General features: G+C 50.2%; 1 protein-coding gene across 1 annotated transcript; it reads right to left on the bottom strand.

The window, feature by feature from the left end:
* Window positions 1-725: 725 nt before the first annotated feature.
* Window positions 726-15379, bottom strand: LOC123636960 (cytochrome P450 4F2-like). Its single transcript, XM_045549711.1, has 12 exons — window positions 15105-15379; window positions 13212-13356; window positions 11995-12048; window positions 11775-11902; window positions 9812-9933; window positions 8810-9080; window positions 8409-8475; window positions 8082-8211; window positions 1934-2067; window positions 1774-1838; window positions 1527-1609; window positions 726-1169 (listed from the first exon to the last, which is right to left on the bottom strand). The coding sequence occupies exons 1-12, from the start codon at window positions 15300-15302 to the stop codon at window positions 992-994; spliced, it is 1575 nt and encodes a 524-aa protein (XP_045405667.1). The 5' UTR covers window positions 15303-15379; the 3' UTR covers window positions 726-991.
* Between the last annotated feature and the right edge of the window lie 2079 nt (window positions 15380-17458).

Genomic DNA, 17458 nt, shown 5'->3' with positions numbered 1-17458 from the left:
CTTAATCCAAGAGCAGAGTAATCACTGTATCATGAAAATTTAAGAACACATTTCAGACTAGGTGCTTCTATTAATGGCAAGCTAACTTATTTGGATTAAACTTTTAGCTTTTTGAGAACAACTCAGAGCTGAATGTTTTTCCAATTACTTATAAGAATAAATGACATGAAAAGATAGGAAAAAAATAGGAAGACACAATTGAAATGAGAACAGAAACATAGAGATAAAATGAATGTAAATTATATGTTCACTCTGCAGGCATTTTTCAAATCGGGAAAATGTGAACCTTGTCTTAATGTCCTCATCATGGGCGGGGTAGGGGGAGAATATCAAAGCAACAGGATGAAACAAGGAGGGGAATTTGGAAGAGGACCCTTCCTGCATAAAGGGAGCCCTCAAAGGGCTACATCTCTCAGGGGGACAGTAAACTGAAGAGAAGGAGCCTGCAAATGAGATTTCACTTTCAATTTAAACTGCCTTAGTGATCTTGGGCACCACAAGCCTTGAACTTCATTTAACATAGTCGTCAACAGCAGGCTTCAAGTACTCTTCCCTAGAGAAGGCTGCCTTCTTCAAATTCTACAAATATTATTTCAAACATGACAGTCAATGCTCAGGTAAAATAACCAGGCAGACAAAATCACTGACCCCATGAGTGAAAACTGGCAAAAATGACAAGCAATATAATAGACACAGAAACCACAATGATCAGACACGCTGTAAAACAATCAGGCTTGTTGTGTTGGACTCTGGGAGAACCCACCATCAGTGTGGGAGCCCTGTGTTCAGCCAGAGAGTGACTCAGGCTCCTGGGCTCAGGGACGCCACCCCGCCTCCACCAGCCAGTCCCACCTGCAGGTGCCTGCAGTCCCCGCGCGCCCCCTGCTGGCTCTGGGTGAGGCTCAGGCACAAGTGACAGCAGGTGCATTCCTGGGAATCTGCAAAGGCAGGTGGGTGGGCTCGGCAGGCTCCCAGACCTGGCCACGGTGGGTCACTGCAGGTCTCCGCTGAGCGGCTCCACCCGCAGCCAGAGGCCGCCCTCGGCTCGGAGGATCAGCTCCGGCTTCCTGCGCGGCTCCGTGTCGTGGGGCAGGACGCGGAAGCGCAGCAGCGTGAGCGCCAGGACCACCTTCATCTCGGTCATGGCGAAGGTCTGCCCAATGCAGTTCCTGGGGGTGGAGGTGGGGACAGTGAAGGCAACCAGGAACCCCATCCGGGCCCCATCACGCCTGGAACCTGCCCCGGGACCCCCACCCCACCTGGATCAGTTTGAGAACAAGACAGGGCCGTAAGCTTCCGTGGGACCCCCACGTGGCCTTGCATGTCCCAGGATCCTGGCCCAGTCCCCAGCCCCTAACTCAGACCAGCAGGCAGGGGAGTGGACTCTGAGCACACCCTTGTTCCCGGGATCTTATTTAAATCCCTGAACCCCGGAAACACACCGCCCCACAGTCAAGTCTCTGACCAGGTTGCCACCAGGTTTACCACCCTCATCTCCTCCCACCTCAGACCCCCGCTGGCCTCACCTGGGCCCTGCCGAGAAGGGAATAAACGCCAGAGGTGAGCTGTTCTGGGGGTTTTCTGGGTCGAAGCGGAAGGGGTCATAGACCTGGGGACGGGGCAAGATAGAGCTGCTGAGTGGGGTCTCTCAGGAATCACAGCCACCCCCAGAAAAGACAGATGTGGGCACAGTACAGGGGGTGTCTGATTTCACCAGTCAGGACCCCTCCCCCTCACCAGCTCCCAGGATGGAGAAGGGGGGAGGGGCAGCACCTCAGGGTCCAACCAGACTGACGGGTTGTGATGAATCCCAAAGATGCTGATGGTACAGACGTTCCCTGTTGGCAGGAGGGGACAGTCAGGACAAGGTCCAAGCTGCCTGATGGGACCACCACCCTGCCCAGGAGCCTCCTCCCCCTGCCACTGTGGGTACCTTTGGGGATGACCCGGCCATCTGGGAGCACAATGTCCTTGGTGCAGCGGCGGGAGATGGCAGTGACTGGGGGGTGCAGCCGCAGACTCTCTTTGATGCACATGGTCAGGAAGGGCAGCTGGGCCAGGTCCTCCCTAAGGAGCACCCCAACGATTATCCAGGAAGCGAACACAGCCCTACCCCTGCCCCGTGAGACCCTCTCACCTCCCTCTGACCCTGAGTTATACAACAAAATTAACTCCGGAAGAATCAGGAATGTAAGCGTCAGAAAATCAAACCCACAAAAGCACTAGAAGAAAACTTGGCCTCTATTTTTCCAAGCATTTTTGAGCAAAACACAGCACTTACAGGGTATCCTAAAAAATGTTAATATATTGGCATGAAAAACTTTTAAAATGTTTATAATCGGCTAATAAAATTAAAAAAAAATCCCTAAAGGCCTTATAAGGTTATTTTGATGAATAAGATCCACTCCGCACTGTAGGGTGAAATTACTTAATATTTTAAAGGTCTCAATTATTTCTAAATTAATCAACATATTCAGTGCAATCCAATAAAAATCTAGCTAGATTTTTTTTTAATGTGTCAGTCTTACTGGAAGAACTGAAGTTCATCAGAATTATGTCAATTTAAAAATAAAGGTCAAAGAAGGGACATGTAAGATATTAAGACTCATCAAAAATGCATAGTAATAAAACAAATGATATAATTTATAATTATATTGATAATAATAAATTATTAATAAAATTAATTATAATTTTATTCATAATATAATAAAAATAAAATATATATATTTTAAAAACTGTGGTACTTCTGCAAGAAGAGAAACACAGACCCATGGAACAGAGTAGAGAACTTGCAGTCAGGCACATGAACAGGTGAAAACTTGGCATCAGGTGAAGGAGAGTCCACACCCTGGTGGAAAATGGATAGTTTGGAAATGGATAGTTCAGACAACTGGAGATGTGCAAACAGAAAGAACCAGATCCTGACTACTCCATATACAGGGTGGAGTCTCTTACTCAATGAGGAAGGTAAAACTCTAAAGTTAAAAAAAGATAACTGAATTGACATTTTGTCACTTAGGAGTAAGAATCCTTAAAACTCCAAAGGCACAAGCTGGAAGATTTTTAAGAAAGGATAAATATGCATGAAAGTCAAGGATTTTTATGTAATAAAATACAGCATGGACCAAATTAACATTCAGATGAGAGATTCAGAGATGTCTACAATAACTACATAGATCTAGAACAATACGTTGAATATGTAAGGAATGTTTACAAATCAACAGAGGAGACAGGTGACCCAAGAGAAAAGTCAACAAAGAATATGATCTAAGCATTCTTGAAAGCTCAAACACAAGAGATTTAAGAAGAGATGCTTGAAGTCACTAGTTATCAGAGAAATGGAAGTTATCTAACAATGAGATGTCACTTCACATCTATTTGAGACAAGAATTAGGCCAGGCACAATGGCTCACACCTGTAACCCTAGCACTGTGGGAGGCCAAGGTGGGAGGATCACTTGAGGCCAGGAGGTCGAAACCAGCCTGAGCAAGAGCAAGACCCCATCTCTACTAAAAAAAGAAAAATGAACTGGTCATGGTGGTGCATGCACCTGTAGTCCCAGCTACTTGGGAGGCTGAGGCAGGAGTTGGAGGCTGCAATGAGGTATGATGATGCCACTGCACTCCAGCCTGGGTGACAGAGAGACATTGGCTCAAAAAAAAAAAAAAGGAATTAATAAGGTAGGTAACGCTACATATTGGCTGAGGTTTGGGGCAGAGGGACCTCATGCATGTATAATGGCATGGACAGGGGCTGCCATTCTGGGTGGCAATCAGCAGTACATGGTCAAGGAAAGACAATGCCTGTTTTATGACCAAGCAAGCTGGGTCCCAAGCACAGATCTCAGAGAGGTTCTTGGACAGGTAGATAATGACACATGTATGAAGATGGTCATTGCTCTGGAGAGAAGGAAGCAGTCCCGGGTCTCACTAAGAGGTGAGAGAGGAAAGGACTGTATTATGGCAAAAAGCAATAAACGAAATGTGCTTGGAACCGTGCATGGCTGAGAAACTCACAGTGCTCCATTTCTGAAAAACGTAAGAACCAGCAGAAGATCTGTGATACGGCAACATATGTGGAATTTTAAAATATATCCACGCCAACAACAAATGGACACGTTTGAAGCTCTGACTTGGGGGGTGGGGGGGCAAGGGCAATATACATAATCTAAACTTTTGTACCCCCACAATATGCTGAAATAAGAATTTTAAAAAAGTCTTAAAAATAAAAGGATTCATCTCTCTAGAATCATATTGGAAGTGGAGAATTGGCATGAATGGGAAGAAATAAGTATTGCACGAAAAAAAATGATGAGAACTCACCATGGATTGAGGAACATGATTAACTCAACCATTGGCACCTACATCCAAAAGGTTAATTAATTAGAATGTTCAAGAATATTTTTCAAACTAGCCAACCTGATCATAGAAATCAAATGGAAAAATAAGAACTCAGAACAATTGCAAAGCAAAATAATGAGACAGAATCAACTTTACCAATATGCAAGTTTTAAAAAGTTTTTTAAACAGTTTTTTAAAAAGTTTTTAGGCCGGGTGCGCTGGCTCACGCCTGTAATCCTAGCACTCTGGGAGGCCGAGACGGGCGGATTGTTTGAGCTCAGGAGTTCAAGACCAGCCTGAGCAAGAGTGAGACCCCGTCTCTACTAAAAATAGAAAGAAATTATCTGGACAACTAAAAATATATATAGAAAAAATTAGCCGGGCATGGTGGCGCATGCCTGTAGTCCCAGCTACTCGGGAGGCTGAGGCAGTAGGATGGCTTAAGCCCAGGAGTTTGAGGTTGCTGTGAGTGAGGCTGACGCCATGGCACTCACTCTAGCCCGGGCAACAGAGTGAGACTCTGTCTCAAAAACAAAAAAAAAAGTTTTTAAAAGTAAGATACTGAAGACTTCTTTATGTTGTATGATTATGTAAATTAATGTAAAAGAATATAGATGATAAATAAACCCAAATATATAAATACATTTACCTTATTTTAAATCTGCTACTTAAATCTACTATTATTTAAAGTCATGATACAAGTACAAAATGTTCATTAAATTCTGTGGGATAATTAGTCATTTGGAGAAAAATAGATTTCAACATAGATTTCACAGGAAAAAAGTGCTAAATACAAAACTATTAATAAAATATTATCTAAATAAAATATTTTTGAAACAAATAAACCCATCAGAGATAAACAAACAAGAGTTTTATGTTTTAATCTTAGAGTGGTAAGGGCTTTTCCAAGAATGATTCTTAAACACAAAAACAAAAACAGAAGCAGTAAAAGAAAGTATTAGTAACTTTGAATACAAATAAATAAATTACATGAAAATTAGTGAACAAAACCAAAATTAAAATCAAATATAACACAATAAATAATTGTACATAACATAAAAAGAACTAATTTTCATATGCAAACAGTTCTTATAAATCAATTAAAAACTAGAAAAATGCACAGTAGAGAGAACAAATTATGCAAAAACTGACACATCACAGAAAATGAAATGTGCATGTGTGATCCACAAGTGAAAATAATGCTCAACTTTGCCCATTTTTAAAGTGATGTTCATTAAAATAGCAAAGTATTATATTGTATCTGTTAGATTGGCAAATGTTTTGAAGTTTCATAATGCACACTATTGGGGAGGACGTGAGGAAACTGGCATTCTCAAAATCTGCATGTAAGAGTGGATTTTACAAGAGCTATTCAATTGTAAAACTCAAGTGGTCTTTGATTCAGCAATGGCACTTCTAGGAATTTGTCCTGCAAAGATGTTCACACAGATGTTCACTACATTGTGTTTGTTATAGAAAAAGGATGGAAAATATATAAATGTCAACTGATGGGAGAATGTTTTGATAAATTATGACACATTCGTGTAATGCAATACTATAAAGCCATCAACAGGGAGGACATAGGCATCACTAATCCTAACAGTCACTGGAGGATACATCAGTACAGAGATGCTAAAAGGCCATGCAGCAATATCTATTATAATTGAAAATGTTTACATAAATGTCCCCACAGAGGGATGAGCCCAGTAAACAAATGATGGAATGCACTCAGAAAGGAGGAGCTCGGAAAGGAGGAGCTCCAAAGCACACTCTTGAGGCAAAAGAACACGTAACAATATGTACATGGAATATAGGGCCTATAGAAAGGTGTGGAAGGGCATGTGACAAATTAATGGCTCTAGAGACCTCTCCAAAGAAAAAGGGAGGATTAGGTTTGGGGGAGAGGGTAATAAAAGTCAACTTAATCTGCCCCGTAATGTTTCATTTCATGCAAAAGGAAAAAATGTTGTTCCTATGATTGATTTTTGTAATGCAAAATTAATGTTTCAAAACTTGATGTTGATAACAATGGAAAGATCTTGAAGCTGTACTGTCAAGGCGCCTGCCTGAGTGCTCTGCTCACATTCCCAACTGTACAGAGAAAGAGAGAATGAAATGATGCAAAGGAGAGAAGGGCTGTGAACAAACGAACGTGGTTACAGACTGAAGGACTGTGCAAGGACACGGGAAGCCATCAAAGGCAAGAATGGGTTTGCAATCCCGGTGCAAAGTAGCGGCATGTATTCATTGTAACCCTTTTAAACTTTTACCAAGCATCAAATTTTTTGAAGTTGAGAGAAGCACAAAAATGTCTCTCTACCTCACAGGACTGCTACACTGAACAAAGCCTTGAAGTGGAGGGCACTATCCCAAAATATTTGTCCACTCCAACATCTCCTCTGTCCCTCAGAACAAGGCTCAGAATCTGTCCCCTAGACTTCCAGTCCTGAGCTCATCTCCTCCATTTTGCCCCTTTACCCACAGAGAGAGATTGCAAATACTCAGATCTGACTTTGCCCTCTCCTGCTCAAACATCTCCCATGGCTCCCCATTGCCTTCCTATGTTAGTCATAGCTCTCCCTTCAAGAAAGAACTTGCTGTCCAGCTGCAAGAAATGCAATGAGCTGCCAGTCCCCAGCTACAGGGTCTTTAAGTTCTGCTGCACCATTCAACCAAGGCCACACTGTCCTGGACATCCTCTGGCCAATGATTGAGCATGGACATTCACTAGTGCCTGATCATTTCTGCCCAGTGTCTGACTTCCCCCTAACAGCAGCCTCTCAGCCCACATTTAGCTTTGATCTCATATCAGCTTCCCAATGGACTAGAACTGACACACACCAGGTTAAAGTCCAATCTCTTTACATGGTTTCCATGGCATCCCAAGAGGGGCTTCCATTACCAGCTCCAGCCTCCTGAGGAGCCCCTCCGTGTTGCTCACACTGTGCATTTCACAAGGATTCAGACACCTTTACTGCTTCTCACCCCCCAAAACACGCCAGGCTTTTCCATGCATGCCTCCATCCTGGCCTTTGCACGGTTGTCCCCTTGAGTGGAAGCACTGTCCTGTCCCCACGCCCAACATGGTGAGTTTGCATTCACTGCTTCCCTCCCCAGCCTCTCCTGCTCTTCCTTCTGCCCCAGCTTTGACCTTGGAGGATGGACCCTGTGTTAGGAAAGGGCAGACAGTGTGGAAGTGTTTACTGAACGAAGAGATGGATGATGTTTGCTCACTATGATCTTTGAGAATCCGTGGAATAGACAGTGAGGTGAGGATTACATGGGAGAGCAAAAACGGAAGAAAATAAGTCTTGGGGAACATACTGCAACATTATCCAGAACAGCAAGGGGATGGAGGAGCAGTTTCTTCACAGAATCCATGCCGGGAGACATCTGCTGTATACATATTGTCACTGATTCCCCAAGCAACCTTTTGGGGTAAAAATTTGTCCCTATTTACAGAGGACAAAGTGATTCAGAAGAAGGGAAGTGATTTTACTAATGTTGCATGGCAAGTTAGTGGGGCAATAAATACGGATGCCCCAATTGTTCTGCCACAAAAGCCTACAGCCTTTTCCTTGCACTCAGGCTGGGTATAGGCCCTGCTTCTGTGCTCTGCACCTATTGCCACTAGGCAATAGGAGCAGAATACAAAGGAAAAAACCATCTTCCCGCTTCCCCACCTGGCAGCAGAGCCAATGATAACAGGCTCAGGAACAGGCCATGAGGACCTGCACTCACCATTCAATCTCCATAGGCTCGCGGTCCCTCAGCAGCTCTCGCACCTCCTGCCGGCAGCGCTCCTGGTGTTCCGGGTGCCTCGCAAGGTTGTACAGGACCCAGGAGAGACCACTGGCCGTGGTGTCATGGCCTGAGGGGCAGCCAGGCAGGCTTGAGTCTCTGGGCTGCTCCAGCACCAGGGTGTGGACAGCGCCCTACATTGAGGCTCTCAGGGAGGATGAGGGGTGGGGGAGGATGGGCAGAATGGAGTGATCCAGGGTCCACCCACCGCATCCCTGGGATGGAGAGACCCCTGTCCCCACTGTAGTTCCACACTGGGACCCTCACCCCCAAACATGAAGGTATCAGCCTCTGCTCGTATGTCCTCGTCTGACAACTCCTTCCCATCTTCATCCTGGAGACAGAAGCCAAAACCCCCGAATCACGTCAGCTCTGAGGGCACCTGAGTCTATCCTAAAACACTCCCTGAAGACCCATCATCCAAGCAGGATGCTGCCCTTGTCATCTCCAGATCTGCCTCACAGGCTTCCTCCCTGTTCTCCCACCTCCTGTTTTCCTCCCCCTAAGCAAACTTCTATAGAGTTGCCTCAAAAATGTATCTGATTTGGCCCTCCATTCCTCAAACACCATCCATAGCTCCCCAGTGCCTTCTGAATTAAGCCCAAGTTCCTCAATCTGACATTTGAAATCAAGGTCCATTCTACCTCTGGGATCCCAGAGAGGCCCACCTTGGCCAGTAGGAGCACATCAATGAAGTCCAAAGTCTTGGACTTGGCCTTGGCTTTGAGGAAGTCATCAACACCCTGGCTCTCAAGGGTGCGGCGCCGCTCCTGGATGATGGCATCTGTGAAGTCGTGCACCAGGTCACAGGCCCTGCGGAAGCGCCACCCATCGGGAGTGAGGTAGTACAGGAAGTCCACGTGCAGGAAGAGTTGCCGATTTCTTTTCACTATGAGAGCACTGAGCTCCGAGATGGCTGCGATATATTCACTGGGATTCCTGCGGGACCGGGGAAAAGAGAAGCAGCAGCTCCGTGACACACACGAATCCCTGGGAGCATCTCCCAGCCATAACCCCAGGACCACGTTCCATCCAGAAGACGGTGCCTCACGCCCACTTCTCTCTCCACCTCCCACTCTCTGTGAGCTGCCTCATGTCCAGGTCCCCAGGGCAGAGCTTGGGCATCATGCTCACTTTCTCTCTTTCTTATGCAACATCCAGTCCCGCCCATTCTTCCTCAGTTTCTCCCAAAACTTCCCCATCTTCTCCACCGAGCTCAGACCTCCTCCTCTCCACGGTCCTAATCCTCATGTCTACATGACAGTCAATCCTCTATAGAGCCAGATGTCCAAGCTCAGCTCTGACCAAGACACTCATCTGCTCAAACACCTTCCGTGGCTCCCTGGGAACCTCAGGACAAAATTCCTACCCCTCTGCCTGGCTGTCAATGTCCTTAAGACCTAGCCAGGGCCGACCCTCCGCCCTCACTGCCAAGGTGTCTCTTTAAAGGCAATAGCACATGCTCTGCTTGTCCTCGCCTCCCTGCCTTGAGACACAGTTCCGCCTACCTGGAAGAACTGCTCTTTCTCTCTTCCCCTCCCTGTCCTTCAATGCCCAGCTATGATCCACCTACTCCAGAAAGGCTTTCTAATTGCCCTGGTGAGGACTTCCTCCTCCACCTACCCACTTGGGTCCGTGCCCAAGTTCCCAGGCCCTGGGCAAGAACTCACTCCTGACAATGGCTGTCGAAGCTGAAGACACATTTCTGCAGACTGTCCAAGGTCATGAGGCTGATGTGCTCAAACATGTCCAGATGGGCACTGCCCTCGGAGGCCAGGTGCTGCCACTTGGCCTGGCCAGAGAAGGGCACAGAGCTGGGGTTAAGCCCTGGATTCCTTGAGCCCCTCCCCAACCCCAACCATCAGGATAGACTCCCCCAGAACCAGCCTCCTGGTCCTCTGCCCCAGGCACCCACCCCTAGGGAGGACCAGAGTTGGGTGGGAGAGGAAGCTGTTACTATTAGGAGATGAAGACCCCAAGGCTGGGAGTCAGGACCTGAACTCAAGTTCCAGCTCTGCCTCCTATGCTGTGAGTGCCCATTTCCCTCCTCTAGGTTCCACCTGTCAAATCTTTAGAAACAGTTAAGTTGATCTGCTTTGTTGCCAGATAAACCAGACTGGGACCCCTGCTCCACCACTCCTAGCTCACTTACTAGCTGGTTGAACTTGGGCAAGCTCCCTGACCTCTCTGACCCTCAGTTTCATCATCCATCATGTGGCCGTCACAGTCATCTCTACCTCATAGGGTTGTGAAAATTAAATCAGACAACATGTACCATTTGGAATCAGCACACAGCCTTGTTTCTGGCATATGGTGAGTGCTCAATGAATGTTGGTTTTCCTTGTTTTTATTGATTACAAAAATATCCCTACGTTGGGACAGGTACTTCCTCCATGGGCCCTGAGCATCCTTGCTGGGCATGCCAAGAATGCAAAGCCCCAATGTTCTCAACCTGGGCCATTTCTCAGACTTGTGTTTGCAGAGAACAACCTTGAGGGGTAAGGTTGTTCTAAATCCACATCAGGTTTGTTTCCGCTTGCTATAAAAGCAGGTTCCCTGAAGCTAATGCTCCTCCTCTGTAATGTAATATACCACATGAGCAGGCATCTGTAAAGCCCGCCTGTTAACCCGATGGGATTTGAGTGGCTTAGGGACAAATGCAAATGAACAAGAGTCACATGCTGCTTGCTGTAGCTGACCCTGGAGTATGGTGTCATGGAGGAGAATCCGCATAACCCAACAAGCTGACTTCTCCACTTACCAGTAAAAAAAAAAAAAAAAAAAAAAAAAAAAACTTGTAGGCACTTCGCAAATGCCTAAACCCCAGTTCTTCACTTCTTCCTGTGCCTGCACACTTTGCAATGTGATTTATCAACAATTCCTTTAAGACATGGAGCCTATTTACCCCACTTTGATTCTGCGATGGACTAGAGGTTTTTGTCAGCCAGGACACTGGCCTAAAAATGATGAGATAGTAATTAATAAACCTAAGCCCCAACAGGCATTGCAGCCTCCTCTCACTCCTTGGAGCCCTGTCCCTGCCATGTGAACAGCCCTGGGATCCCTTCTGGAGGGAGAGACTCGCATGAGGAAAGTCCAGCTGTCCCAGCTGAGGCCATCCTAGATCAGCCTGATGCCGGCCGAGCCCCACACAGGTGACAGACTGAGCCAGGGTCAGCAAAGCTTCCACCTGACCCGCAGCTGATCACACACCCCGAGTGACCCCTTCCACATCCACAAGAACCAGCCCACTATCCCATGGACATGTTAGCAACCATGAACCTGTGTTGCTTTAAACTAATGAGTTTGGAAGTGGTTTGTGTGCAGCAATAGCTAGTATGCAATCTTTGTCATTGCTCTCTTGAGCTCACAAGGCTTGTGTGACAGAAACATAGAAACTGATATTGTCTGAGGACCTACTATGTGCCAGAGACAGGACTCCATTACATCATCTTGACCTCTTTTTAAGTAGAGATTATTATCCCATTTTACAGATGAGGAAACCACGACTTAGAGAGGAAGAGCAATGACCCCAAAGCCACTCAGCAGAGCCAAAACTCCAAATCAGATCTGTCTGAGGCCGCTCCACCTTTCCAGAGGCTTCTGCCGGGACCCTGGGGTCAAGGAACTCACATGCATGATGTTCACACTCTTGTTGAAAATCTTCACATAGGGCTTCAGGATGTTGAAATGGAAGGCGGGTGTCAGCATGTGACGGTGGCGGCTCCACTTGTCACCGGTGCTCAGCAGGATCCCATCCCCTAGTAGGGCAGCCAAGGGCAGTGGGCAAGGGAAGTGCCTTCTCCTGTCCCCACAAGCTTGTCCCCACCCCCATTCACCTGCAGTTACTCACCCAGCCAGGGCTTCAGGAAACTGTAGAAGATCACGTCCTTCGGTGCAACAGCAGCTGACATGAATGAGGACCGTCAGGGGACATGGAGCGGGGGCAGGGAGGACTGGGGGGGAAGTCCCCAGCCAGGGGTTTGCACTTTCCCCTCCAAGCCCAGCATAGCAGGAAGGGGGCCAACGGCAGACGAAGCAGGAAGGACAGGGGAGGGGAGGGGGCCAGACCAGGCCACAGAAGCACAGTAGAGTGATGACACGCCCTAACATGACACAACATGCCCCATGATGCCTTGACATGGCTCCCACATGGTCCACCATGTTCTGCAATACATGAGCATAGCTCAAAGCTCTACAAAATGCCTTTAGAGGGACCTAGGACATTCTATCTGCCCCAGAACCCTCTGACTTCTGCATGGATCTGGGATATGTGACATGGCCCTCACACGTGTTAACATGTCCTGACATGACTACTAAATACATGACTACCCCTAGCATGACACTAGATTCTCTAACATAGACCTGAGATGGTCTGACATGACCTCAGTGTGCTCCACACATGGGCCCCAGATAGAATTTAAATATGGTCCCTTTAATGTCCCAGACATGGGCCAGGTGTGACCCAGACTGTTCCTCAGTCATGCCAAGAACATACCCTCCACCAGCCACATGTCCTCCTCATTGCTCTGGGCCTGGAGACTGACAAGGTTGATGCCAGCCCTGGCAGGAGGCCATGAATGCTAACCAGCCCCACTGCATCACCCTGCCTCCTGCTTTAAACAATTCCTACTCTTCATGTGAGACCCAGCTCTGGCAACTCCTCCTCCAGGAAGCCTTCCAGCCTGCCCCAGCAGAGACCTTGTTTCTCCATTGAGCTGTCACTGACATCTCCCTCAGCCCATTCCTGACCACTCAAAGCTAGAGATTCCTCTGTCCAGATCCATCTCCTCTAGCTTGGGGGTTCCTCCAAGACAGGGCTCCTGAGTTTAGGCCTGTTGGGGCCCTGGTGGTGCCCAAAACACCAGGGTGGAGGTGGCAGATGGCAGAGCAGGGAGGAGACACTGAGGTGGGGGCTGGTGAGTACATGCAGAGAAGAGGAAGGTGGCTGAGGGAGCAGAAGGAGGGAGGGACCTGGGTACTGCAGGGGCCACACAGCAGCTTGGGGCAGGAGGGGCTGGAAGCCCTGAGACGTGCCACGGCGCCACCACCACAAGCTCTTCATGGTACCTGAGGCACTGAGGACGGACCGGACGAAGTCAGGGTGGCACAAAGTGATGAGGGGAAAGACGGGGCCCAGCCACCGCTTAAAGAGCCGGGGGTGAGTGGCCACCAGCTGAGTCACTTCCCTCAAACCTTCCTCTGTGGGGGGGACCTGTAAGCAAGGGAGAGCCGTCACCTCCTGTGGTGGTTAATTTCAGGTGCCAACATGACTGGGCTAAGGGTTGCCCAGATAGCTGGTAAATGTTATTTCTGGGTGTGTCTCTGAGAGTTTCCAGAAGAGATTAGCATTTGGACTGGTAAACTGAGGAAGGAAGATCCGCCCTCCCCAGTGTGGGAGACACCATCCAACCCATAGGGGGCCCAGAGAGAGCAAAAAGGTGGAGGAGGGGACTTGGCTCCGTCTTCCGGAGCTGGGACATCCACCTTCTCTGCCCTTGGACATCAGAACTGCAGCTGCTCAGGCCTCTGGACTCGGACTGAGTGACAGCTCAGCGCCCTGGGTCTCCAGCTTGCAGACGCGATGCCATGGGACTCCTAGGCCCCCATAAATGCATGAGCCAGTTCTCATCATGAATTTCCTCTTCTCTAATAGATAGGTAGATAGATGACAGGTTGGTGGGTGGATAGATAGATCGATCCTATTGATTCTATTTCTGTGGAGAACACTGATGAATGCATTTCCCAGGAGGAGCCACTGCAGGGCACCCTGCAGCCTCTGGAGGTGGGGTGGCCTCTGCAGTGACCGGCGTGTCCAGATTCTGCACAGGTAGAGGGAATCTCTGCTTCCTCCCGCTCCTTTTCTCAGGGCTATCCCAAAGTCCCCAGGGTGCATTTCAGGGCAGAGGGAGAAGACACATCATCTGCTCACAGAGGGGCCCACTTTGGCTCAAGAGGAAGCATTCTCTTGTCCTGGGAGTGATTCCACCCCAGGGGCAGCCATATGGGAAGCTTGTAGGCAGCAGTGTGGCCTCAGAATGTGTCCCTAGGGCTGGTTTCCACATTCTTTCACGTCCTGGCTGGTCCGCACAAGTGTCAGTTCCTTTCGAGGAGAAGAGGCTGCATACCAGGGACATTCCAGCCTCGGCAGAGACCAGAAGCACAGAGGGGAGCTCTAACTGTCCCTCAGGAAGGCAGCTCCCACCTGTGAGCACCTGGGGCAGGACAGGCTCTGAGCATAGTGTGTCCCGTGCACCCTCCCTAAGGACACGCCCATGGTCCCTGCCATTACAAATGAACAGACGGGGGCCACGTCCCCCAAAGGACAGAGCAGGTCCAAGTCAGAGGCCAAGGTGTGGGAGGGGGTGGTTAGGGAAGGCTCCTGAGAGGGGAAGGGAGAGGCCAACTTCCATGCAGGCTGCACAGCAGGGCCCATGGCGACATCTCAGTGGGGAAGAGCAGGTAAGAGGACGCTGCCCAGGAAGGGCAGGGGTGGCACACTGTCCCCACCTGTCTTCTGGGCCAGCGGTGCCCCTGTGTGTTTGGGGGGTGGGGCAGTCACAGCCCAGAGAGGGGCAGACACAGGACACGGGCCAGGCAGGGGGCAGACCCCGGACGGTGCCTCTCAGGAGGCCTCCAGTCCCGCAGCGGAGAACTGGGGACACCGGGGGTCCCCGCTCTGTGCAGCCGTCCCCGGGAGCCCTCACGGTGCACCAGTGTGGGAAGACAGGCAGGAAAAGGATGCTGAGCAGGCTGGGCTGGGAGCACAAGGGGGGGACAGAGGCCTGGGACGGCGCAGCAGAGCAGCGAGGCGGTGAGCAGAGGCGTGAGTGAGCCGCCGCCCTCGCTTCTCTGCCGTCCCAGACCCCAGCCCACCTCCGCCCCGGCTCCCTGAGCCCCTTCCCGGCCCTGGGGACGTCCACCCGCCCTGACACCGCAGTCCCGTCCTGCTGCCACACTCACCAGGCCCAGGTGACCCCAGAACCAGCTCCGCGTCGGGGGCTGCGGGAAACAGCGGAGGCGGCTGCAGGTGCCATAGAAGGCGTAGGTCCAGGCCAGGACGCGGGCCAGGAGCCAGGAGGCCCCGACCAGCAGCAGCAGCAGCCACGGGGAGGCGGCCACCGGCCCCAGGCCCAGCCAGGACAGGCCCAGCTGCGGCATCCTGCAGGGCAGACGGGTGCAGGGGGGGTTCCTGAGGCCCAGGGGAGGGAAGGGGGCTCCAGGGCCAGTGCAGTGGGGCAGGGGCAGGAGGGGTCACAGATGGGGACGCAGGGGTCGAGAGCAGGGAGGGAGACCCAGGGACCCCAGGGCAAGAGGCAGAGTGAGAGGGAGAAGAAAATGAAGAGGACAAGGAGGAGGAGGGGAAGGAGAAGGAGGGGGAGGGGGAGGAGGAAGAGGAGGGGGAGGAGGAGGAGAGAGAAAGCTGATTACAGTTTAGAAAGGCCCCGCTGAATCACTGGGAGGTTGCCAGGGGCTCAGTTACCAGGAAATCACCAGTCCCGTGGGCTGGCAGCCTGGAGCCGCCCCAGCCTTGGGCAGCCCCTCCTCACCCCGGGCCAGGACCCTCCAGCCCCGCCCCCGGAGCCGGGCACCTTCTCCCAGGAGCAGCTTGTCCACACAATCTGCTCGCTCCCATGTTAGGAAGTCTTTGCCCCTGGCTCCTGATCTAGGAAACGCAGCGGGAGGCCACAGTGGGCTGAACCTGGTTGCCTCCTCCATGCCTGGGCAGGCGGCCAAAACACGGGGTGCAGGGAAAGTTGGGTACAGACGAACCAGCCCAGGGGACCCAGCACAGGCAGTGGATCTCCTGGACTCAGCACCTCCCACATGGGGTAGAAATAAGTTGGGGCAGGTAAAGGTGACTCTGAACCCCAAAGCTTACAGAAACCCTGCCCTTCCCGGGGTGCAGCAGGTAAAAGCATGAACTTGAGAGTTCAGGTGCCAGGTGAGCAGGGCTAGGCCAAGCCTTGTCCCTGTTCATCTCCTGAGCTCCTGTCCCAGTGTGGGCTGGGGGATCCTCCTGCACCATCTCGGTGCAGAATGGGGAGATTCAGAGACCAAAGCCTCTTATCACTGCTGCACCACCTGGTGGGAGTTTAAGTCCTGCCACCAGGCAGCCCTGCGACTGGTCACAGACTTAACTGCTAGAAGCAGGAACAAAGAATCCAGCCTCGCTGGGGGTTACCCTGGTGAGATTCCGGCAATGAAGAGCGCAGCTGCAAGTGCAAACTCAGAGACCGGGCTCAGTGTAGGAGGACAGAGGGGAGCCACTGGGGGGTGAGGCTGAGAGGGGCCATGAGCACACGGGGTCCAGGCAGTGAGGGCAGAGCCAGGGGACCCTGAGTGGAGTCTGCGTGCTGCCCTGACCTTGCTCTGACTGTGGGCAGGACCGGCCAGCCTGGGCTCAGTCTTCCTATCTGCAAAATGGGATACCAGATGAGGTCCTTAGTAGGGGACAGAGGAGGGCTCCAGAGAGGAGGGAGCCCCAAAAAGAGGGGGTGAAGGGAAGGACCTGGCAACTAGCCCTTGAGCTTCTGTGGGCCAGTGCTCTGCTCTGTGCAAGACTGTATTACTGTGTACTTCCACTGTGTGCCAATACGATCCATAAAGTGGGCCTACTGTGTGCGAGGCTCACTGTATATAAAGTGCATCTACTGTGTGCCAAGTGCTGTCCATGAAGTGTGCCTACTGCGTGTCAGGTACTCTATATAAATGCTGTATACAGAGTGCCTGGTATTCTACATAAAGCATACCTGCTCTGTGTACTGGGCGCATAAAGCATGCCTACTGTGTGCCCAGTGCTCTATGTCAAGCAAACCTACTGGGCGCTGGGTGCTCTGCATAAAATCTCCTTCTGTGTGTTGGGTGCTCTACATAAAGTAAACCCACTCTGTGCAAAGTCCCTGACATAAAGCATGCCTATTAAGTGTCAGATATGCCAAATAAAATGCATATATGTGTGCTAGACATGCTACATAACATGTACCTACTGTGGTAAATACTCTACATAAAGTTTGCCAACCATGTGTCTGGTGCTCCCCATAAACTGTGCCTACTGTGTGCCAAGTGCTCTCTGTAAAGTTCACCTGCTTTGTGTCAGATGCTCACCTGCATCACACTGCCCAAGTCTTCCTACCACCCTCCCCTCAGCTCTCTGAGCCAGAACCCTGCAGATCAGGTAGAGAGACCTAAGTGACAGCACCCAGAGGAGGGAAGATGCCCATTTAACAGAAGAGCAGACTGAGGCTCAGAGAGGACAAGCCTCTAGCCCAAGCTGCAGAGCTCAGAGGAGCTCAGATCTATCAGACCATTGAGTC

Source organism: Lemur catta, chromosome 1 (genome assembly GCF_020740605.2).
Source record: "Lemur catta isolate mLemCat1 chromosome 1, mLemCat1.pri, whole genome shotgun sequence".
Lineage (NCBI taxonomy): Eukaryota > Metazoa > Chordata > Mammalia > Primates > Lemuridae > Lemur > Lemur catta.
The sequence above is the reverse complement of the archived record's forward strand: the minus strand, read 5'-3'. Positions and strand labels throughout refer to the sequence as shown.